The following is a 25,299-nucleotide window of genomic DNA, read 5'->3' as shown; positions in this document are numbered from 1 at the left end:
GCACGGGGTCTTATTGCCATGACGGCATCGGTATCCCCTCAGCCTCATGCCAAAGCACTGGTTCCTGTACATGCGGCACTGTCCCGGGGCAAGCTGGCCCTAATCCACCCACCAGCACCATTGGTCGAGCCGTGGCACCGGTCCCGTTCTCGGCACCGCTCCCGACGCCGCTCGCAGTCCTGATGCTGCTTGCAGTCCCAACACCGTCCTCCTTCACGGCACCGGTCATACTCGCAGCACCGCTCCGACTCCCGGCATTGGTCTTGGCCGTGGTACCAATCTGCCCACCGGTCGCTGTTGAGGAGCAGATCCCGGAGCCAACACCACTCTCGATGCTGGTCATCATCTTGGCCCAGCTCTAGATCCAGGCACCGTTCCAGATCCTAGTACTGGTCCAGGTCCCAGCACTGCTCCCCAGCGTCATGGCACTGTTCGACATCGCCTCGTTGATGCTACCCGGCGCAGATCCGCTCGGCACCACCATGGCCCTTATCTTCCGCTTCTCATTCTTCAGGATCGGAGGCGGGGTCACGTTTCTCCAAACACCGCCATTTGGACCATAGCCGCCTGGAGTCAGGGGCTGAGCATTGGCAGGTGCAGGAGCAAGGTCCCGTTCAAGGGCCCACTCAATGGCCTTTCTGGACGCCCTGGGCATAGCACCAGGCCCAGGTGCTCTGTCTGGGTCTTCTCGATCAGCCCTGTTTGAGACATGAATGCCAGAAGCTACCACCAGTCGGCCCACGCTGGAGGCAGGAGACCATGGTGGCTTCTCTCCCTGCTACAGGACCTCCTCCAACACTGGTTCCTGTTTCGGATCCTGAAGTGGCTGGCACAGAACAGCTGGGCCCAGCTCCGCAAGAGGCCCTACATTACCCTCTTTTCCCCAGTGGCCTCCTCCTCCTCCTCACCTGACAAGGTGGTGGCAGGCACTGCAGTCTCGGGTCCCCCTCTGATAGACCTCTGTGCCCACCAGGACCTCCTGTGCAGGGTGGTGTGGAATATGAACCTGAAGGCGGAGGAGGTGGTAGAGATGGAGGACCCCGTGGTGGATATTCTGTCCATGGAAGCTCCATCAAGGGTGGTCCTACCCCTTATTCGGGCCATCTAAACCACTGCCAGAACAATCTGGAAGACACCTGCGTCCATTCCCCTGACTGCTAAGGGTGTGGAGTGGAAATACTTCGTCCCCTCGAAGGGGTATGCTTATCTGTTCACCCACTCACAGCTCTGTTCGCTCATGGTGGCGTCAGTGAACAAAAAAGAACGGCATGGCCAGCAGGCCCCAGCACCCAAATTGAAGGATGCCAAGCGCCTTGATTTGTTTGGGCGCAAAGTTTATTCCTAAGAGGGACTTCAGCTCAGGATCGCTAATCAGCAGGCGCCCCCTGAGCCATTACAATTTTAACTCCTGGAATTCCATGCTGAAGTTTAAGGAGTTAGTACCGCCTGAGTCCAGAGAGGAGTTTGGGGCTTTGGCGGAAGAGGGCAAAACAGTAACACAGACCTTGTTGCAGGTCTCGCTGGATGCTGCAGACTCCGCTGCACGTACTTTGTCCTCAGGGATCGTGATGAGGCATCTCTCCTGGCTGCAAGCCTCCGGTCTACCACCAGAATTTCAGCAAACACTACAGGACCTCCCCTTTGATGGAGAGGGCCTATTTTTGGGAAAGACAGATTTAAGGCTACAAAGCCTTCAGGACTCAAGGGCAATAATGAAGTCCCTGGGCATGCACACACTGGTTACCCAGTGGAAACCCTTCAAGCCTCAGCAGCCACAACAATGCTCATATCCTCCTCGACTGAGGCAGGATTTCTATAGGCAGTGGGGATGTAATGGCAGAGGAAGCCCTCCAACCCCCCCATCAGGACAAGGCCAGGGCCCGACCAAGCCTTCATCCAGCTCAAAACAGGTCTTTTGAAGGGACTCCCGAGGACAGCATACCGGACCTCGTTCAGGATCCTACCCCCACCTTTTTTGAATCGTTTATCCCATTTCCTCCGTGCTTGGTCTCAGATAACCATGGACCACTGGGTTCTCCGCATGGTGGAAGTGGGATACTCTCTCCAATTTTCTTCTTCCCCACCCTCCTTCCCCATCCCTCTTGAGGGACCCTTCTCACGAGCAACTCCTCAGTCAGGAGGTTCAGACGCTCCTCACCATGGGGGCGATTGAGGAGGTTCTGAGGGAGCTAAGGGGCAGGAGATATTACTCCCGGTATTTCCTAATCCCTAAGGCAAAGGGCGGGCTTCGGCCCATTCTGGACCTACGCAGACTCAACAAGTTCATGGTAAAGTTGAAGTTCCGCATGGTCTCCTTGGGCACCATTATACCTTCCCTGGATCCTGGAGACTGATATGCCACCCTTGACATGAAAGACGTGTATTTCCACATAGCGATTCATCCAGCGCACAGACGCTTTCTTTGCTTTGTGGTCAACCGCGAACACTATCAGTTCACGGCCCTTCCCTTCGGTCTCTCCATGGCCCCCCGAATGTTCACCAAATGTATGACGGTCGTGGTGGCCTTCCTTGGTTGACAGCGGGTGCAGGTATACTCTTACCTCAACGACTGGCTTATCCAGGGACACACCATAGAACACGTGCAGTCCCACCTCCGCTTGGTCATGGACACATTTAGTCGATTAGGCCTCCTTCTTAATGTGGCAAAGTTGACACTAGAACCGACTCAGAGAATAGAATTCATCGGGGCAATTCTGGACTCCGTGCAGGCACAAGTTCTCCTGCTGGACGCTCGTTTCCAGGCTATAGTGGCCCTCGTCCGGAGCCTTCAGAGCTTCCCAGCCTTGTTGGCATGGCTTCCTGGACACATGGCTTCCTGCACATATGTAACCAGGCACACCAGACTTCGACTCCACCCGTTACAAGCCTGACTGGCATCAGTCTATTGCCCAGGTCGAGACAACCTGAACTTGGTTGTCACCATCCCGGAGTGGGTCCTGGCCTCCTTCCGCTGCTGACTAGGTCCCCGGGTGGTCTGTGAAGGAGTCCCTTTTCACAGCCCTCAGCCCTCCTTGTTCCTGGTCACGGATGTGTCAGCCCTGGGAAGGGGTGCCCACCTTGGGGACATTCAGACGCAGGGCCTATGGCCCCCGTCCGTTCTCTACCTTCATATCAACGTCTGGGAGCTAATGGCGGTACATCTGGCCTGTCAAGTCTTCCAGGAACGGCTCCAGGGTCGCTGTGTGGTGGTCCTCACAGACAACACCACGGACATGTTCTACATCAACAAGCAAGGGGGGGCCCATTCCTCCCCTCTCTGTCTGGAGGCTGTTAGACTGTGGGAATTCTGCATAGCCCACTCCATTCACCTGGTGGCGTTCTTTCTACTTGAGGTCCAGAACACGCTGGCGGACCACCTGAGCAGCTCCGTCTGCTCCCACGAGTGGTCGCTATGACCAGATGTCATCCATCCCATCTTCCGAAAGTGGGGGTTTCCCCACGTTGACTTGTTTGCCTCCCGCAGCAATCGGAAATGCCCGGCTTTCTGCTCCCTCCAAGGCCGCTCCCCAGGCTCTCTCACAGACGCTTTCCTGCTCCTGTGGACGAGTCGACTGTTTTACGCCTTTCCCCCATTCCCCCTTGTGCACAGGGTCTTGCTCAAAGTGCGCAGGGACAGGGCACGAGTGATTTGGCGTGGCCCAGACAGCATGGGTACTCTACGCTATTGGAGCTCTCTGTGGATGCTCCAGTCCCATTGCCTCTTCTTCCAGACCTGATTACTCAGGATCACGGTCACCTCTATCATCCCGACCTATGGTCTCTCCACTTCACGGCATGGATGCTGTGTGGCTTAAACCCTTCAGAATTTCTCTCTTTGGAATCTGTACAGCAAGTACTCTTGGGCAGCAGGAAGCCCTCTGCTCGGGCCACATATATGGCTAAGTGGAAGCGGTTTTCGTGCTGGTGCACTCAGCACAGCACGCCCCCTCTCCAGGCATCCGTGCCTCTCATTTTAGAGTATCTCCTGGACCTAAAACAGCAGGGCCTGGCAGCATCTTCTGTCAGAGTTCACCTGGCAGCCATCTCGACTTTTCACCCGGGTGCGAATGGCTGCTCTGTCTTCGCCAATCCCATGGTTGGCAGGTTCCTCAAGGGCCTGGACCATCTCTACTACAAGTTTGACAGCCAGTTCCCACATGGGACCTCAACCTGGTCCTCTCCAGACTCATGGGGTCCCCATTTGAGCCACTGGCCACCTGTTCCCTTCTCTACCTCTCCAGGAAAACTGCTTTCTTTGTTGCTATGACGTTGGTGCGGCGTGTCTCTGAGCTGAGAGCCCTTACCTCAGAACTGCCTTACACCATTTTCCATAAAGATAAGGTGCAGCTTCGACCTCACCCGGCCTTTCTGGAGTTCAGTTCAGGAAGACGACCCAGCTCTTCATTGCAGTGGCAGACTGGATGAAGGGACTCCCCATCTCCTCTCAATGGATCTCTTCATGGATCATGTCCTGCATCCGTGCTTGCTATGATCTGGCCGGTGTACCGCCCCCGCCCCTCACTGCTCACTCCACAAGGGCCCAGGCCTCGTCATCAGAGATCTGCAGGGCAGCGACTTGGTCTTCGGTGCATACTTTCGCCTCGCACTACGCCATCGCCCGGCACGCCAGAGACGACGCAGCTTTCGGTAGAGCAGTACTGCAGTCTACATTGCTTCACTCCGACCCCACCGCCTAGGTAAGACTTGGGAGTCACCAAATTGGAATCAATATGAGCAAGCACTCGAAGAAGAAAAAATGGTTACTCACCTTTGTTACTGTTGTTCTTTGAGGTGTGTTGCTCATATCCATTCCAAACCCGCTCCCCTTCCTCTCTGTTGGAGTAGCCGGCAAGAAGGAACTGAGGAGGCGCTGGGGTATATATCGAGTGCCATGAAGGCGCCACTCTAGAGGGCTCCACAGCCGACCCACCAGGTGTTGATAGGGTAAAATTTCTCCGACGGCCATGCACGTGGCACACACACACCTAATTGGAATGGATATGAGCAACACATCTCGAAGAACAACAGTTACAAAGGTGAGTAACCGTTTTTTCTCAAGGTAGCAACAATCAAGTGCTAGCAAACCTGTTTTTCTAAAGAACCAGATTGTATTAAAAATGTTTTATATATTTTTTTCAGCAGGATCAGCATATGTAGTTTTGCCCCATTTTTCTTGCATGCTTAGGAGGATGCTAGGTAAAGTAAGAACTATATTGGAAGCAATATGCTTACCCCATCAAGTTTTCCCCAAGTATTGTATTACAGACTGTTTTTCTGGATAATTAATTCCCTGGTTTTTTTCGGATACCTTAAATATAGCTTTGTTCTTAGCAGATGATTTAATGGATCCCTTGTTCCTGATTCCGTTAAGTCTTCTTTGATTACATCTAGATCAACATGTAATAAAATGTAAAATGTCAGTGCTGTATGCATGTCCTATTATACCACAAATAAAAAAGGGTTTGTTTTAAGGTGGATGGACCCCCTCAGGTACCAAAATTCCAGAATTAATTGCATGTATCTTTGCAAGTACCAAATTATAATGACTTGGTTAATGCACATCCATTTTAAAACATTCATTAATGCCTGATCCAAAGCTCATTAGAAATCAATGGAAAGACTCCCATTGACTGCAGTGCACTTTTGAGTAGGCCCAAAAGCCCTAGATCAATATGCTGCAGTCTTTAATACCTTGAACTGTTTTTCTTAGGCTTATTGTCTTTTTGTTCCTCAAATTTCTGGGAGGAAAATTACCTGTTCAATTTTTAACAGTTTGTTGTTAGGTAGTAGAAGTTGTAAGTAGAAGAAACTACCAGTAACAAACCTAGTCCAATATAGTCAGATAAAATGCCTGTGATTGAGGTAAAGTGTTAAATACATGCTATGTTTTTGTCTCAGATTTTTCATACAGCTATGATATTATCTTTTTAAAAATGAATTCAGTCTTTCATGTGAAAATTGTAAGGCACAGTATTGTTCTATGAGGCTTTTATACTTCACACTAATCTACCAATTTGCAATTGATTGGCAGAATGTCTATGCGCCAAATGATTTAAGATTTCTTTTTACCAAGCAAAACTACTTTCATCTTAATGAACACATCAGACTCATATAAAAAGCCTACTTGGAGTAATAATTTTTTAAAGACTTAGGGTTGAATCTTTCTTTATAATAATAATTAAGAGAAACATTGTAAATATGACTTATTTTGGTATTGCTGAGGAGTTTTTCACGTTTAAGAAACCGCTTGTAAATTCATGTATTTCACAAAAACTTTATTTTATATTAAAACCTTTTTTTTTCTTCTTCCCAGAATGGTACTGTGCAATGCGAAGCACTGATTTGCCCATTTTTTGATTGTCTACTGAATTCTGCTCCTGCATATGTGGATGGCAAGTGCTGTAAAGAATGCCAACGTAAGTTTTATTGTGTGGTGCTTCTTTCTGTCAAATAATATACTTTGAAATCTGAAAGGAAGATGTATGTACCTTTCAAAAGAGATGTCACCAATAGAGCTGGTTGCAAAATGGTTTGTTTGGGACCTTTTGTGGAAAATTTCAGCTTTGTTGGAAAACAGCAAATTTTCTAGCTACTGAAATTTTTTCAGTTTTCAGCCAAAAAATGTTGGTTTTGGAGGTTTCAGTTTTCTGGCAAAAAATCAAAACATTTAAAAAAAAGCAGACATTTTCTGTGAAGATTTTCATTTAAACCAAAATCTTATTTTCCACTAAAAAGAAAGTTGACAAAAACTGTGTCAACAAGCCTTAGTCACCACTATCCCCATCTTTGAATGCAGTCTTATTTGATTGGTTGGCTGGCTAGACATGCAGATACATCAAGTCATAGAGTTTAAGGCCAGAAGAGACTGCCAGATCATCTAGTCCAGGGGTTCTCAAACTGGGGGTCGGGACCCCTCGGGGGGTTGTGAGCTGTCAGCCTCCACCCCAAACCCCGCTTTGCCTCCAGTATTTATAATGGTGTTAAATATATTAAAAACTGTTTTTAATTTAAAAGGGAGTCGCACTCAGAGGCTTGCTGTTTGAAAGGGGTCACCAGTAAAAAAGTTTGAGAGCCACTGATCTAGTCTGACCTCCCATATATCACAGGCCACCAGTACCACCCGGCACCCACACACTAAACCCAACAATGGAAATCAGACCAAAGTAAATGAGACCCACGGAAGACTAGATTATTATGTGCCACAGACAGAGAATGGGATGGATTGAGGTGCACCTGTGCTCAAGGCCCCCCAGGGAAATGATTAAATGAGACATATCCAGATAATCCTGGCAAGTGACCTGCACCCACATGCTATGAGGAAGGTGAACCCCCCCCCCAGCATCACAGCCAATCTGACCTGGGGGTAGGGTGACCAGACAAGAGGAAGAAAATATCGGGACACATTGGGGTAGGGAGTGTTCACCGGCGGAGCAAAAAAAAAAAAGCCGAGTGCTGCCAGCAGAGAAAAAACAAAACAACAAAAAAAACCCTAGTGCTGCACGTATCCATGATCCAAAGATCGGTTGGGACGCAGGACAAACACCTAAATATCTGGTCACTCTACCTGGGGGAAAATTCCCTCCTGACCCCACCTATGACGATAGTTAGACCCTGAGCATGTGAGCAAGAACCAGTCAGCCAAGCACCGGAGAGAAAAAATGCTCAGAATACTTGTGCCTTGAACTCATTTTTCAGCACTATTCCAGTCTAGAAGAATATACTTCCAAAATAACATTACAGCATTAGAAATAGTGATCTGCTTTAAGACTCTTGTTCTACAATTAAGGAAACAGTAGACCATGGCTTAAACAACCACCGAAGAGACCAGAAAAAAATTGGTAGCTAGAGATGTTCTTTCACAAAAGGTCATACAAAAATCTACTGGATACTGCATGGGGATAATTTAAAGTGATCACTTAAGATAGGGGTTTGCCTGTGGTTTCACTGTATTTTGGGGATGATTGCAGTCAGGATTGTGGAGGGGAATTTTTAAGTTAATCAAATCCATGGGAGGGCGAATATAGTACTTGAGGTTGATTATGTCCCTGGTGGACACATATACAGCATTTAGTTATACTAAGCAATGGCAGAACCTTTTCTTAAGCTTCTGTACATTAAACTGTGCATGTATTTCTTTGTTCTAGAATTTTTGAGGTTGTCCTGTGTGTTTCATTGGTACCCTACAGTTGGGTATAATTTTTTCTTACCCAGTGTGCAAGAACTCACAGCTGATTAGAATGACTTGCTGTAAGGAAAATTCAAGAAGACATTTTGTACTCCATTGATCTTACTCCCACAGTTCATTTATATTTAATTTTGTTAGAAGTTACACAAAGACCATCCCATTTTATAAAGCCTTATTACCTTATTCTAGTAGATTAAATCTAATTGAGAGGAAATTGGAATTCAAATATACTTTTTTATCAGCAACATAGAATTTCTGTGAGGAATAGACGGCTCAGGGAATTGATAATAGGATATGAGACTTGCCAACTCTAAGTCAGTATTTCAAATTTTGCCCATGTTGATAGAGACTGAAAGACATTTGAAATCCATTTGGTTAGCTACAATATGTGAAATGAGTTGTTGATCTCCTATGGACAAGTGTCCACATCACAGTTGGTATTTTTGTTGGCAGGCTCAGCAGAGAGGGCAAGAGCTGAATGGGCATGATGAACAATGAGCCTGTCTTACAGAAAGTGGGACCTTTTGGTAATGGTTGAAATGCTTGGTACCACAATATGATGAAGCTTGCACCATCATTACCTTTTTGTGTGTATTTAATGTAATAGATGACTTCAGTTTCCAGTGCTGTTAATCCAGCGCCTCTTGCACCATTAATTCAGTTGTTCAGTCAGTGTGTCATCCAAATACACACACACATATGCAATTTCTAATAAAGTAGCGGAAATAAATGAACAGAGCATAAAATGATCTCTTATTTCATCTTGGTTTTTAAAGTTAATAATTCATTTTTCAATTTATTTCATGAAAGGCAGAAATGTAGACTCTGGGGATATGAACATATAACTATAGGTTCCATTTTGTTTACTGTATTCTCATTTTCATTTTTTAAAATTCCTTTTTATTAATTAATCTTTATTTATTATTAAGTTGATAATCTTCATCAAGAGAAATTTTCACATGTACAGGGAAAAGTAAAGCAATGTTAACACTTACATTGCTTTATGAAACAGTACCACAAGAAAATTGATATCATGGAACTTATTGTATATCAAAATTGGACGAAATCCTGGGCTTAGTTTGTGACCCTAATCATCATAAGACTGAACAAGCCAGAGTGCCAGAAGTCAGACTGTTCCTGGTGATGGTAAACCCCAGGGAATGGGGAGGGAGGGTAAAGGACACATATGGAATATGTATTTGCTTCACAGGTATGTTTTGTGGAGTTGCTTGTGGTGTTGGCACATTCATGCAAATGCTAGGTAGACTGTGTCCCTATTTCTTTCCTGCACCTTCAACTCGTGCCTGGAGATTACTGAAGCTCTAGTGCCCTGTAGTCACTGTGCTTGGCCATGTGGTGGTGGGAAGGGCAAGAGTGGAGTGCCTTTGTTATGTTTCGATGAGGGAGTGGAGCAGGGCATCTATGGCAGCCTTGCCTCCCATTCTGTCACACACCAGGCAGGGTTCTTCCATCCACTACTTCATTAGCATAGCTTTCCATATTTTGTGACCTACGGGAATTGTACAAGGGGTGTGAGCAGGGGCCAGGATCTGGCTTAATGCTACCTGGCATATGTGAAATCTGGATATGTACAGGATTTAAGATGGCAGGCTGCTAAGTGTTTTACAGATTTGTGAACTATTTCAGTGACTCTAGTGGGGAGTCTGATGGATTAGGAATAGGACCTGGAGTTACCTGGTTCTGACACTAATTGCTGTGTAATCTTGGCTATGTCTCTGATACTCGGTTTCCTCATCTGTCTAATAGTGATACCTCACAACTAAATGTTTCTAAAATGCTATATGTGTACCAAAATATTGCTTAGCCTTATTGGTAGGAGAGGTGGGAATTTAGGACCAGCCCTGTACTTAACCCATTAGGCCACATAGCTCAGTGGAAAGGAGACAGGTGAGGCTTCTCTTTTGGGAGCACTTTTAAAAATGTACAAGTTTGGATTTTTCAATAAAAGCAGCTTTTCAGTTTTTCTTAAACTTCCAATCCATGAAGAATTAAATGCATGAAATCTTGCTGAAAATTTTCATTAAATTGGTTTCATTTTGTGGACACTTTACCAACTCTAAAACAGCTCTAGTTCTGATGGAATAGCACCAGAAGTAAACGTGGTCCATTGTGTTTGTTGTCAGAGGTGCCGACTTTGTGATTTCCCCAGGGGTTCTGGACCCCTGCTCTGCCCCAGATCCCTCGCCCGCTCCACCCCTTCCCCCAAGTCCCACCCCTGCGCCACCACTCCCACTTCTCTTCCTGTCCCTTCTCCTCCCCCTCCTTCCCAGCGCCTCCTGCACACCGCTGAACAGCTGATTGCGGCGTGCAGGAAGGGAGGAGGAAGAGCTGATCCGCAAGGCTGCCGGTAGGTGCTGAGCATCCACTGTTTTTTTTGGAGCACCCACAGAGTCGATGCCTATGTTTGTTGTGTGAATGTAGGTGCTGCCAACAGTAGGAAGAATAGCATATGCAAACTAGTTTTCTATTTTCTATTAGCCTTAATGAGCTGAAAAGATCTGTAGTCTTCTGAGGCACATAAATTGGAAAATGTGGCTCTGTTTCAGCCATAGGCAAGCTATTCAGCACAAAGCCCAGTCAGGCTACTGAAGCATATTTCTTTAGATCAATGGGTGCCTCCCATGGAGAGCTGCATGGAGCAGGAGAGCAAGGGCAACTTTCTTCCCTTTTCCCAATGAAGTTTTTATCCTGACTCAGAAGGTGTTATGTGAGAGATGTTCAGATTATTAACTCCCTACCTCTTAAAGAAGGTGCTCACATACTATACTGATAGGCACAGATATAAAACCCCAAAGTAGATACAGAAAGATTAAACTCCTCTCCCTACCTATAAAACAACACTTGGGTTCATGGTCCTGACTGAGAAAGTACAAGAAATTAGTTTTTATTTATTTTAAATGAATCCCAAAAGGCCTGCCAATGCCCTTCTCTATTTAGCTGAGGCAATAGGTCCTCTTGTAACTGTCCTATGTGTCAAGGTATAAACACTGTATTGTGTCACTTACAGTGTGATATTTTCATGGAGCAAATACATTTTTAACATAGCTGTTGTTTCGTAGATTTTAAAGCTATAAGTGATCATCATGCCAAACCAACCTATATCCTGATTTTTAGTAAGACTTTTGACACCATCCTATATGACATTTTTATAAGAAAATATGGGAAAGGTGGTCCAGATGAAATTACTATAAGGTGGGTGCACAACTGGTTGAAAGATTGTACTTAAACAGTAGTTATCAATGATTCACTGTCAAACTGGGAAGGATGTGGACAAATTGGAGAGAGTCCAGAGGAAAGCAATAAAAACAATAAAAGGTTTAGAAAAGCTGACCAGTCAGTAGAGGTTTAAAACAATGGACATGTTTAGTCTTGAGAAAAGAAGATTGAGGGGAGACCTGATAAGTCTTCAAATACGTTAAGGGCTGTTATAAAGAGGATGGTGATTGATTGTTCTCCATTTCCACTGAAGGTAGGACAAGAAGTAGTGGGCTTAATCTGCAGCAAGGGAGATTTAGGTTAGATATTAGGAAAAAACTTTCTAACTATAAGGATAGCTAAGCTCTGGAATAAGCTTCCAAGGGTAGTTGTGGAATTCCCATCAGTGGTGGTTTTTAAAAACAGGGTTACTTGGTCCTACCTTAGTGCGGTGGATGGGTGGATGGGTAGGGTGGAACTGGACTTGATGATTTCTTGAGATTCCCCTTCCAGCCCTATGTTTCTGTACTTCTGTGTTTCTAAGATTATAGAAGTGTCTGACACAGAAGTAATTTTCATTACTGAGTACTTGTTTCCAAGAAGACAATACTGCCATTCCCATTATCCTTTTATTTGAATGACTACTTACAGGGGGACTATTGTAGGAGTTTATGCACGTACCTGTGATCCAAAGCCATTTAAATCTCTGGAAAGACTCCGACAGAGTTAATGAATTTTGGATTGAGCCTATAATCTTCTAGTCTTGAAGCTCCCACTATGGTTCTCCATGTATTTGTTTCTTCTAGTACAAACTAAGATATTGTTAATTATTGTTCAATGTAGTTGAATTCACATTATTAAACTAGCATTGTAGGTAACTGTAAGACACATAATATTGTGTTTCTTCTTGTCACACTTTTATTGCTAACCAAGACAAGGGTGATATATACAGGGAACATGATTAAAAAGAGAAAGTTGGAAGTGATGGTTGTTATAAAATGGATGGATTTTGTTTTGGAAACCTGGCTTGTTAATTTTAATCATAATGTCAAAGAATGTTAAACCTTTCCATGAGTATAAATTATTAAAAGATGTTTCCTTGCTTTAGTCTTTGACACAAGAGTCCTTTTCTCAAACTGCTCTATACTAACACGAGAGAGGGGTTGCAAAGAACCGGTGGCCTTCGTTTGAACAACAGGCGACAATTAGGGTTGAAACCCAAAGCCCACTGCAATGAAGTGTAAATTGAGGTTCTTGGCAAATCCGTGAACGTTTGCCTAGGTCCCAAAACTTTGTGGAGTTAAGCTGATGCTGTTCACACAGCACAAGACCCATTCTCCCCATCTGACAACCATCCCTCTCCACAGCTGCTCCCTTCCCTCCAGACTGCTAGAGCCCCACAATCTTGTCTTAAATGTCTTTTATAGCAATCGCAGCATATCATACCAGCACTTTACTCTCATTGAGCTACTCCACTGTGCCAAAGACATTGCTGTATCTTGGTCCCTCCTGTTCTCTGCCTCTGGCACTCATTAGTTTAGTAATACTTTGCTCTAATTCTGGTTATTGGTATTGGTGTGCAGGTGTGTGTGTGTGATGGTTAGTGGCCTGTGATATGCAGGAAATCAGACTAGATGATCAGGTGGTCCCTTTTGGCCCTAAACTCTATGACTCTAAATATTTGTTGGAAAACCATCTGGCTATATATATATTGTCAAAACAATGGTTACATACCTGCTTCTCATTTGAAAAGTTTGAGAAAGCTGTAAGGGGTCATTCTCCCACACTATGTGATCAGACCATGAATTCAAGCTTTCTTGACTTCCAGCTCCTTGTTCAGTCCAGAGCATGCTGCCTCCCAGTCACCTGTAATATAGTCTTAGTAATGTAGTCTTGTGGAAAGGGGAAATAGACCACTGAGTGAAGTGTTTGATGCATCATCATTGCAGATAGTCAAGAATAGTTTAGATAGGGCCAGATCCAAAACCCATTCAAATTAGTGGGAGTCTTTTGATGGACTGCAGTAGGTCTTGGATCAGGCCATTGGTGAGACAGTGAATAGATCAAAAATATGGAGAAGCTGCATTGGGTAAAATGTTTTTTTTTTCTGATTATTGTTTCTCTGGTAGGGAGGCTACAGTCATTCAAATGTTGTGGGTTTTAAAAAATATGGATGTTGTAGAAAGTCAGGGACATAAGCTTTTCAACCATTGCAAAGGATCAGCTGGTCTTCAGTCATAAATCTTTATATTTGTCCCTTTAAGATACCAATGTAAACAGAGAAGAAATTCTACTCTTCTCGTATAAGTTTCTGAAAAAGCAGAGAAGTTGGGCACAATACTTTCAAAGTATCAGCAAAAGAGTGCTAGACATACCAGTCACTAGATTGTTCAATGGAACAGTTGAGTTTATGGTGGACTCCTGCTTTCGGCGTGCATACTTTCTGAATGCTACTTAGCATTTTGGCTGAGTAGTGTCCCTACAGCTTTAGCTCTCTAGGTAACCTATTCTGAAATGACTCACGTGACCTGATTCCTCAAGCCTTTGAATAATATACAATGATAGTACTACGTGATAATGACAGAAATAAATGCCTTATGTACCAGGTAGTCCCACAGAGATGAATTACACTGTTACAACATACTCTATTGGATATTTACCCAGGTTGTACTCGTGTTCTGCAATATTGTGTCTTGAGTTTTAGTGTCTTAAGCGAAATGGACTTGTTCTTAATTTAGGACTAGTACAAATGACTAAAAACAAACAAACAAAAAGAAACAAATTTGAGGGGAAAATATGACTGTGTCTATGTTGGTCAGTGAAATCAATGGAGTTACTCCAGATTTACAGGGGTGTAACTTGAAAATAGAACTTGGTCCTCGATATTTATTCATCTTCATGTAACTTTCCCCATGATTCCCCACAGGCGTTTGCTGGAGCCTTTAAAATTCAGCTATCCTAAAAAGGTACTGTATGTCTAATATGCAACTGACCCAAAGTCTATTAAAGTGAATAGAAAGATGCCACTCGATTTCAGTGGGATTTGGATCAAGTCCTATGTGCTTAGGCTGGCATGGAGAATAAAGGTATAAAGAAGCATATGACCCTAACTCCTCCATTCTAGCTTTGATTTCTTGTCTTAAGATTCTGGCATGGGTTATTAATCTAGGGCAGTAGCAACTTCTATATTTTGCATCAATCATGTTTTGTTTCCATTGCCAAACACTAGGGGACCACTAGGAGCTTGGCTTATGCCTTGAATGAGCACTACTTTTTGAATTTATAAAATAGATGGGTTGCTTGCATCAGGAAAGCAATGGTACAGTCTCGCATCCAATAGCTACTCAACAGTTTCCTCCTGAGAAGGAAACCCATTGCTAGTTAGTCTCCTGCACTGTGGAGGCAACTTTTTGGAAACTAAAACATAACTTACTTACAGTTACTGGAATTCTCAGAATAGATTGCTTCCACACAGTCCAGCTCTCCCTTACTTGTTCCTCCGTCCCCTTTTATTCAGAGTCTCAGTGTCCTGAACAAGCAAGAACTGAGCAAGTAAATGCAATGTGCCTCTCTATAAGCTTTCATGTATCAGAGTGCATGGCTCTCTCCTAAGATAATGGTTTTTTAATGGTTCTGGGGGATCTGCACAGAATGGCACTCAACTGGAAGACTGCAGATCTGGGGGCAATGTATCACTGTATTAGGAGAATTCCAGTTAATGGTAAGTAACCTAATTTTAGTCTCTTTGTCTGCCTAAGGAATGAATTATAAAATAAAATAAATTTAAGAATATTGTTATTCATTAAAATATCTTTGCATTCATGTACAGCAATCCTGTGTTAAGAACAAACTGAAATACAATATTGGTAATATTACCATTAGAGAATTAAAAAATGTTCACACTGAAAAGTAGCTGTAGGCATCTTTTTCCCTTATAACCTATTATTGTGTAGAACTTTAGCTCTTTTCCTTTCCTTTTCATTACATTCTCACCAGGGAGTTCACAAATTATAAAATCTCTGCAGCAAATTATTTTTTTTATTTCCAGTGCAAATAAAATTGAACATATATGTTAGATATGAATATTTTGGCACTCATAGTACTGGGAGTAGGCATCTTAACAGTGTTGCAATCTTTCCAAGATGTCACTACTTGTACTTCAATAGTTCTCGTCTTGTAAGTGGTAAGAAAAATATGGTTAACTTTTTATGTAGGAAAATCACATTTTGTGTGTGTGTGTGTGATTTCAAGATGCTCATTCTTGCTGATAAGTGCTATTTCAGGGAGTGTACTGCCAATTCAGAAACCTGTACTAGATATTCTAGCACATGCTTGGAAGCTTGTATTTTGGAGTACAATGCCGGTGATACCAGCAACAATGATCTGTAGAGGACTGCGTGCTCTTAAAAGGACGAGTCTGGTTGTACCTGAAAACCCAAGAACTGAAAGGCTTGAAAAGATCCATCAAGGTCACAAAGAAATAACAAAGTGTAGCATCAGAGCACATCACAGCATCTGATGGGCTAGACGATCAAAACAGATTTAGGACTCTGTGGGAGCTATGTAATTTGTGCAAAAAAAAAAAGAGCACAATGGCAGTCTCAGGCTTTTTTGATGGCAGAACTGCTACACAGGACAGGGCGATCTTGGAGGAAGGGAGAGGAGCATAGAAGGAGAGGTACTGCAAAAAGTCAAGGTGTCATTTTCAAAAGATCCATATGTTCAGTGGCCCAACAGCTCCTAGAGAATGGGAAACAAAACAAAAACAAAACAAAAAAAGAAGAAGAAGGAATCGGGAGAATAAAACTAAATTGAAAAATAAAATACAACAGTGTGATCTTACTCACGTAACATTATAAGAGAAGGTTGAAAAATTAAGTGGGAAAATGGGTCAAACAAAGAATAATATAATTTTTTAAAAAAAGATAATGATATAAACAATACCGCCAGGAGCATCTAATGATGAGTTTAGTAAAGAATCCAAGATTTCTTGCATTGGAATTAGGTGGGGCTCTTATCACAGGTCAGACATTAATTTGTCATTGCTTTGTTATCCTACATCTCATTATATGAACAGTCTAATAAGGCACCCCAAAATTCTAACTGAGGCAACCTTAGAACATGACACATGTGCTTGTAATTACATAAAAACTTAAACCCGTAAAGCGATTAGGACATTTAGTGACAATCCTGTCATACATTCCTCAGTTCTATTTGTGTCTGTTCCCTTCAAAATGATCTTTGTCTTCCTACCCTTGTACTTAAAAACTCTCCTGACATCTCTGATGTGCCCTGCCATCATATTTGCTTTTTTCACTGCAGTTGGGCATTGGGCTGAAGGCTACAATAATTCCCAAATTTCTTCTCTCATCATTATTCTGCACCTCTGACCATTTAGAAGTCATTTTGACATCTCCTTTTTTTCTTGCCTTCTGTATTTATTTGCATTAAGAGGAAAGTGCTATCCACTTGTGTAGAAAATTAGGTGGCAGTTTAAAATAGCTGACTAGAATTTTCTTTTATATACTGTTTCTATCAAATTTACTACTTTATCTGGAAAATCTGTTTGCATAAATTTTGACTATAAGTTTGAGCTCCCAGTAATAATTCTGGCAGTAACCCTCCACTGCCTCTTTCCATCTTGGAAAGAGTATTGTGTATTGACATTTTTAATTCTGGTTTCCCAACTTGCATTTTAGCCAGTTATTTAATTGGTGGAATTTTGTGAAACTCTTAAAATTTTTTGTTAAACATAATTTTTCTTAATGGATGAGTAAAATATCAAAATATCATTTACTGATTGTTTTGTTTTTGTTTTGTTTTTTGTTTTACGTTGTCAATCATCATGGCAAATAGGGGGATAGAGTGAGAAGATTTTGTGCTAGGGCTGGTAAATTTTCATAGCTGGCTTGTGGTGATTGCTGTATCCTACTTATGTATCATGGCATTAAAACTGTGCTACAGTGGACATCATTGCCTGATGTAATAAAATGGGGATGAAAAGCTTGGTATCTGTTAGCAGGGGAAGTTTCTACCCTGTTCTGAACCTGAAAATAAGAATTTTTTTTTTCTAGCTTGTTCTGAAAAAGGCACCCAAATACTTATTATCGTAGCAAGTGGACTTTTGCGCTCTCCATAGCTAGGGAATGATGAACTACTCTGATTCACCCTATATTATCTCTCCCTTGAGAAAGACATCTAAGCTCTAGCTTCAGTTTCTTAATCTGCCTCTTTTAAATTAGGCTCACATTTGCCTTTCTCAGATGTATGTTTTGTGTCTGACATTTTATATTCAGGTTTGCCCCCATAACAAAGACAGATTTCTGGTTGTAGACATTTGTTCTAGTTTTGAGCAGATTACTTCCATGCATTCCTGAAATTGTAGCATCCTCTATTACAGGGGTCGGCAACCTTTCAGACGTGGTGTGCCGAGTCTTCATTTATTCACTCTAATTTAAGGTTTCGCGTGCCAGTAATACATTTTAATGTTTTTAGAAGGGCTCTTTCTAGAAGTCTAGAATATATAACTAAACTATTGTTGTATGTAAAGTAAATAAGATTTTTAAAATGTTTAAGAAGCTTCATTTAAAATTAAATTAAAATGCAGAGCCCCCTGAATCGGTGGCAAGGACCCAGACAGTGTGAGTGCCACTGAAAATCAGCTCGTGCCATAGGTTGCCTACCTCTGTTCTATTAGTCCGATTTTACAGACTTGTAGAATGGTAGGTTGTATTATCAAGATGCTCTGCGCTGTTCTATCCGCAGAAATGACTTTGAATGAATCCTTTGTACATCTTAATCAGCAGAAAGTCAATTCCTAGTATAAACACAGAGGTAATGTCAACTTTTACATAGAGTATGCTGTGCCATACAGTTGCAGGCCTTTAACCAGGGTAGGAAATCATAAAATTATAAAAATCATTATAGACTTAAACATTGTCCATTAGGTATTTTACCTCCATATATACAGAGTTGTTGGTAAGGGAATGATGCATATTCAAAAACTTCTCATGTTATTGAGTTTTGGGTTAATAAGTGTTATTGGTTAATAAAGGAATCACATGCTAGTTTCTAATCATTCCTTCCCATCATTACAAAACCCTGCCAAATTGTGACAGGTTCCCCGGGTTGAAACCTGAAACTGGGATACAGCTGAGCCTCTGTCTTACCAACCTGGATTCCCTCTCACACTGTGATGCTGAGCCAAGCTGCAAACCCCTCCAGGTACTGCACTTACACAGACATCCACGGCAGGGACACAGCCAGCTGAGTGCCATGAATGCTTTTGCCAGCCACTCATGAACTGACGATAGAGAGTCTCCAGCCAATTCCCCACAACTCCCCAGCCTAGGATTCCAGAGTTGTACTGTCTTGCCCGGGTCAGAAGCCTGACCAGTGTAATTTTATTACCCAGTCTGCCCCTCCCTCAGTGTGGAGAGGACATGCACTAGTGCTTGTTCCTGACCAGATTTCCCTTTGCACTTCAACCAAAACCCAGTGTTTTAGGTAAAATGTAAAAAAGATTTATTAACTACAAAAATATAGCTTTTAAGTGATTATAAGTGGTAAGTGTACAAATCAAAGTTGGTTACCTAAAAAAATAAAAGTAAAATCGCAATCTGAGTTCTATAAACTAGACAGGATTTGAATCAAGCAGTCTCACCCTTATGGTATAGTTCCTTTAATACACAAGCTGGGATTCTCCTTTCCAGCCTGTGACAACCTCCCCCATTCAAAGTCTTTGTTCTCCAGACATGTTCCCAGGTGTTGAGTTGTGAGGGGAGTGAGGACAAATGATGAAGTCACTTCCCCTCCTTTATAGGTTCTTCCAGCTTGCTGGAAAGATCTTTTCCTATGAGGTGAGTCAAGCAGTGTCCATTGTCTGTGGCACCTCTGAGAAGTCTTCATTGTATACAGATCCTGTGATAGTCCTTGGTAATGTGGATTCCCCTTAATGGGCCATTCACGCTGTCTGGCTTCTCCATTGTTGTACCTGGAAGGCTGGTTGTGGGTGTTTCCAACCTTACAACATATTTCAGTAACACACACATAGCAAAACTTCATAACTTTGCATACAATTATAGCATATACAATCCAAGAGGATATTAATGTTCAACAGATCAAGACTTTTAAAATGATACCTCACAAGGCATACTTTGGTCAAACATATCATAATTACATGACCATGGTAAATCTAGGGGTGCAGTGGGAGTTGCTTTGGGATACAGAGTGTCACACAAATCTTCTTCCTTTTATCCGTTCCATGTGGTTAAGCCTAGCTCTCTGTCCATGTTCCTGACTTGGACCCTTGAACATTATTCCATGGGAGTGTGATGGGATATCCACCCCACACAGGTGTAGAAGGGATTAACCGTGCCCTGCCCTACAGTGGAGGTGAGCCCTCCACAGGGCCTAGAGAGGCTACAAGGGAAACATCCAATGAGAGAGAGGCTGAAAGGAGCAGCCAATCAGGGCCCAGAGGGCTCACATAAAAGGAGCTGCAGGGCCAGAGGCAGTCAGTGGCTGCTGGGCACTCAGGAAGTGAGGACTGTGTCCCAGAGGGGCTGCGAGAAGTGTAAGTACCTTAGACAGAGCAGCTGCTAGCAGGGAATGGGAAGCAAGAGGGAACTCCTGGCTGTCTGCTGAGATTGGACAGCTGAAGGCCCTGAGGTGATGGCAAAGAATGTATTGATGCTGTGGGGAAGAGGCCAAAGGAATTGTGGCAGTGTGTAGAGAGGTTAGAGATGCAGCAGATTTTCGGGTGTCCTACGCAACCATGTATGCTGCATATGCCTAAAGGTGGCCCTACCCAGACTATCAGGAGAAGCTCTGGGAAGGAGGGCAGCATATATGCTGTCCTCTCCAGCATGAGAGAGACTAGCACCAGGAGGACTGTTGACCTCTCCAAGCTGACAGGTGAAAGGACTGAGTAAAAGGAGTCAGTTTGAGAGAAGTTGATGGAGGACTGCACCTGGCCTGAATTATAATCCAGCTCCAGGAGGAGTGTTGGAGACTCCTGAACTTGGGCGCAGATGCTTGTTGGCATTAGAAGAAGGGTTGGACTTGGGGGCTAATGGGAAGGGGGTTTGTATCTTGTAAAGAGGTTAATAAATGAGACCCCATAAAGGGGGTATCTTGTTCTCAGTATCCAGGTCTGAGGAAATGATTGCAACCACTCAGAAGGAACTGAGGGCTGTGTACATGGCGGCCATGCTAGGCTACCAGAATTTGTGCCCAAGGACAGCGCTTTGTCACAGACCCTATTGTGCTAGGTACTGAACAAACACAGTACTAAAAGACGGGCTCTGCTCTAGAGAGTTTATAATCTTAGTATAAGATAAAAGAGAACAGATGGATACAGAGAAACAGGAGAGCCAAAGAAATTAGTGAGACATAGTCCAGTTAAATTTCTTTCTCTTGGACTGCTTTCACAGCTGTCTGTGTACACAGTTCCAGTTAGCAGTTCTGAGTTCTAAAGCTTAAGATTGGTCCATGATCGGTAACTAGCAAGGGCTGTTTCTACTACCTGACTTTCCCTTCTTCACAACCTGTCTTTCGGATATTTACTTCTACGGCATTACCATTGTTTAGGGAAACAATAGCGAATTTGTCAGTCTTTATAGTTTAGTACTGTACTATAATCATTATCATCAAACACGCATAGTCGATTGAGAAGTGTTGCGCCAGCCAGAGTGACCAGGTTTGATGGTGTCACACCAGGCATCATGTAGTGAAGTTCCCAGGTCTGGCTCAATCTTGTGAATCAATGAATCTCTTGGGTGGCCCCTAGGATGGTGCCAGGTAGGATCAGGACATGCACCCCCTTGCACATTGATGGAGAGTTTGAGAGCAGTGCTCTGGGGTATTTTTGTCCATCCTGGCAACATGACTGAAGAGCATGCAATGCTGCTTTTTAATACAATGAGTGACTGAAGCAAGGGCAGATCTCTGAGAGATTGACAAATATTTACCTTATGTTCAGGATTTGTTGCAGACTGCATATGGAATGCCTCCAGCTGCTCCAAGTCTGCCTGTAAGAGGGTACAGGTTTCTGAACTATATAGAGGTATAAGTAGTACACAAGTTTGATAGATCCTGAACTCTGTCTCATCACAAAGACATTTTTGCCTCCATAGGTAGGACATGGACTTCACGCAAGAGGTAGTGAGACATATTCATCAAAGAACGTCTGGTTTGCTGTGATCATTGGAACCTGTTTGCAGCCTAGGTAGCTGAACTTGTCAGTGCTCTCCATGATACTCGATCCCACCTGCACTGGCAGGTATGGTGGCTCAGCTCTAGAGTTCTAGACCTTGATCTTCTGCCAGGAGACATTCAATCCCATAATGTGGGTTGTAACTGGGAGAGCTTGGACGGTGGGGGCTGAAATCCTCTGACTTTTCCACAAGCAAGGCAGCATTGTCAGTGTAGACTTGGTTGGTGAACACTTTTTTTTTGTCCAACCTTGATTCCAATGTGTGGTGCAGCCAATCCTAATATACACTGATAGCTTGACAGAATAGTGCCAGGGTCAGAATACATCCTTGGCGCACACCTGAGGTTTTGTAAAAATGCAACAAAACCCATGAACTAATATGGACTCTTGCACTGAATAAAAATCATCAACTCACATATTCAATGTTGGGATTGGAAAATTGTACTTTCTGTCTTCTGCGGGTTTAACATTAATAGATCACAGTTAAAATATGCTTTGTGAATCTCGACTGCTGTAGAAAGACAGTTCAGAGTGAGAAAAGGAGGGCACAAATATATTTCTTGGGGAAAAATAATAAGCTGGCTGTCATACATCAGTAAGAAAAAATAGTGCCACTCTCCCATGGACAAGCATACAATATAAACCCAGAGTGCACAGGCTCAACTTTACATATGTGAATGGTCTCATTGAACTCAATGGGAGTACTAATGTACACGTGTAATTGTTTGCAGTATCATGGACTATAAGGCATTGCCCACCGAAATATTCTACCATTGCAAATGGAAAAAGGATTATTGTCATTAACAGACTTTTTAAAATTCCAGTTTATTGTGTTTTTGTAGCTGAGCCAGATTCTCAGCTGGTGCACATAGGTGTAGTTTTACTTAGGAGACTGGAACTACTCCAGTATATAGCTTGTGAGGATCTGGCCCAGTGTCTTTTACCCATTTAAGGATTTCAAATCCTCAACTGGCTTACCATTTACATGTGATATGTAGGTACTGTAGTTACAGGAGAAAGCTAATATTTTGGAAAGTACTCTAAATAACACTGGTTTCTAACTTCTGGGAATCATGAGAACTAGGGGCTCAGAATTAGAGCTAAATAAAAGCCTATGTAATGTTTCTGCTTTTTAAAAGTCTGATTCTGTTGGTGGTGCTTGATTTTGATTCCCTCTTGCTTATGTGCTATTTGATAATGAATGTTGAGATTGAATATAGAACTAATTTTGGTAGTTTTGCATAACTGAATTTAATCAAGATTGACAAAACATGTGTTTACCCTGTTTTCAGTTTTACAAGACTTCCTAAAATTAAATGGAAAACTACTCTCTGTTAAAGTAATGCTTACAATTTGCTTAAGGAACGTTCAGTAGGGTTTTCTGCAGAGTTTATGATCATGCCAATTACTCTCGTCATTTCAGTTCAGGGCAGGGAGAGAAGAAGAGGAAGGATTCAAATAGGGGAAAGAGAGAAGGGGTGAAGAGATAGGGATGGGGGAGCAAAGTGCTAGTCAATTTCATTTTGCATCCAGGCCCACGGGTAAAGTGTTTTGGAGGAACCATGACCTAGTTGTCACTTTTGATGTGCTACCCAATCTGTGCCTAAATCGAGCCCTTCTGATAGCTTCAAAATATATTGAATGGGACCTCTCTCCATGGCAGAGGGCAACAGCCACTAACAATTGCAGTTTCATTGGCGTCTAGGGGGCTCTGTCCTCCTAGACCACCTACTAAGGAAATAGCCTAAATAGAAGATGCTACATCCTCTCTCTATGGGTTGCTTATCCTCTGTAATCATTTTCATGCCTCTGCACCATCAGCTGAGACATGAAAATGAAGAAAACTTTGTTTTCTTTTAAATAATTTAATGATGAGACATGATCATTATTTTATTTCTTATACTTTCCCTTTACAATAAAAAAAAGTATACAAGTTTTTAAGCCGTCCTTTATTAGCTTCCCAACTCAATTGAACACTTACTCCTAATATCTGCCTTAAACTGTGCCTGTTGCTAGCGAATTCTCACATTGGAAGCTTCCTACCTGAAATGATGTATTTACATGTTAAACAAGTGAGGAACTGATAAGATATGCTAGTGAGATGTGCATTATTGTTTTGCCTTTACACCACTTCTCCATCCACAAAATTCCCCAGAGAGGCTCCTTCTGCAATTCCCCTCAGCAATACCTGCTAGGAGTAGCTGGAATTGAAATAATCAGAAACTCCCCTGCAGCCAGTAGCTGTCAATCTCTGATCCAATACTCAGTGCCACCTCTGATAAAGTACAACCAAGTCAGCTACTTTTGAGAGTCTCCTCCATTAAAATGGCTAATTCCATCATGTGGGACTTAAGTATCATGAAATAATATTAGTGTAATGATATCTCTATCAGTGCTCAGTTGGCCTTGCTAGCTGTTGTATTATTCATGAGCCCTTGCATGTATACCAGAATACAATAGTTATAAAATAGAATTAATTGTTTCTTTTCTCTTGGTAGCCTCTAACATTTCTTCTTTGGTATTGGATTTCATTGTCTCAATGCTCAACTTTGAAAGTTGCTTTGAGGATTGGATGGCCAAGGCAATTTATTTGGCAATTGAGATTTTGATTGGATTAGCCATGCCCAAGCTTTCGAAATCATGGGTTTATAAACCAAAAAAAAAAAAAAAATCCCAGTACTGTTTGAGCAAGTACAATACGGTATAATCTCCTAAAGCCAATCAGAGTCATACATGTCTGTCAATATCCAATCATTTGGATGAGATTTTTCAACCCACATTATAGTTGCCATGTGGATAATAACAACCTAATGTTTTTACAGAGAAGATTATATCAAATACTTTCTCCAAATTCCCTAAGTAAAGATAGTGTTTTCTTCTGTAAAAGCAAATTTATGAGCTAGTGCTGCCTTATCAACAGATATGACGACCATATATAATTTTGTGGGTTTATTATTTGTTGAATGCTGACAGTATTCTTGGTGCTATACAAAATGCAGAAGAGGATATGATAGTTTCCTTGAGCATTTTAATCATTACAGGCCACTCTTGCTCATGTTGAATAGCATTTATTTGAGAGATCCCCATTGGGATTAATTGTACAAGCAATGATTAGAATATGTTTTGTCATCACTTTTTGTTTAAAAAAGGGTTTTTTTTGGCTAAAATAAAAATGAATACTGAAAACTTTTATTTTGATTAAAATTTTATTTACATATTTGGTAATGCAAAAACCCAAAAGTCAACTTTTTCTTTTCTGTTAGCTAATTTTGAATGGCATTTTTTTCCTTTTTGGTTTTTCATTGAGAACATAATTTTCAGGGGGAAAACAGAACATTTTATAAATTTCCCCACTATCTAGTAACTGCTACTCTTTGTGAATAAAGGTTGCAGAATCAGGCTTTTAGGAAATGAACAAAGACAATGAGTTAGTGTACTGTGATTTCTCAGTGTGAATGGATGCTGGATAAACAAAGTGTGCCACAATAGATAATGCAAACATTTTCAAAAGCAAATAGTTTCCCATTCCTATTGCTGTAAACCTCTTACACATACCCAGTCTTTTTGTATGAGGATATTGGAATAGTCTCTTGCAGTGAGCTGTCCCAATCTAGGGTTACTATACGTCTGGATTTTCCCGGACATGTCCGGCTTTTTGGGCCTCAAATCCCCATCCGGGGGG

General features: G+C 42.5%; 1 protein-coding gene across 1 annotated transcript in view; it reads left to right on the top strand.

The window, feature by feature from the left end:
* The window catches only part of NELL2 (neural EGFL like 2), a 233,886-nt gene that overhangs the window by 70,926 nt on the left and 137,661 nt on the right, over positions 1-25,299 (top strand). The window contains exon 9 of the mRNA XM_034769935.1: positions 6,314-6,416. Coding sequence (XP_034625826.1) covers positions 6,314-6,416 — 103 coding nt within the window. The remainder of the gene's footprint in view (positions 1-6,313; positions 6,417-25,299) is intronic.

The sequence above is a fragment of the Trachemys scripta genome, chromosome 1, assembly GCF_013100865.1.
Source record: "Trachemys scripta elegans isolate TJP31775 chromosome 1, CAS_Tse_1.0, whole genome shotgun sequence".
Taxonomy (NCBI): Eukaryota; Metazoa; Chordata; order Testudines; family Emydidae; genus Trachemys; species Trachemys scripta.
Note: the sequence above shows the minus strand (reverse complement) of the source record. Positions and strands in the feature narration are given on the sequence as shown.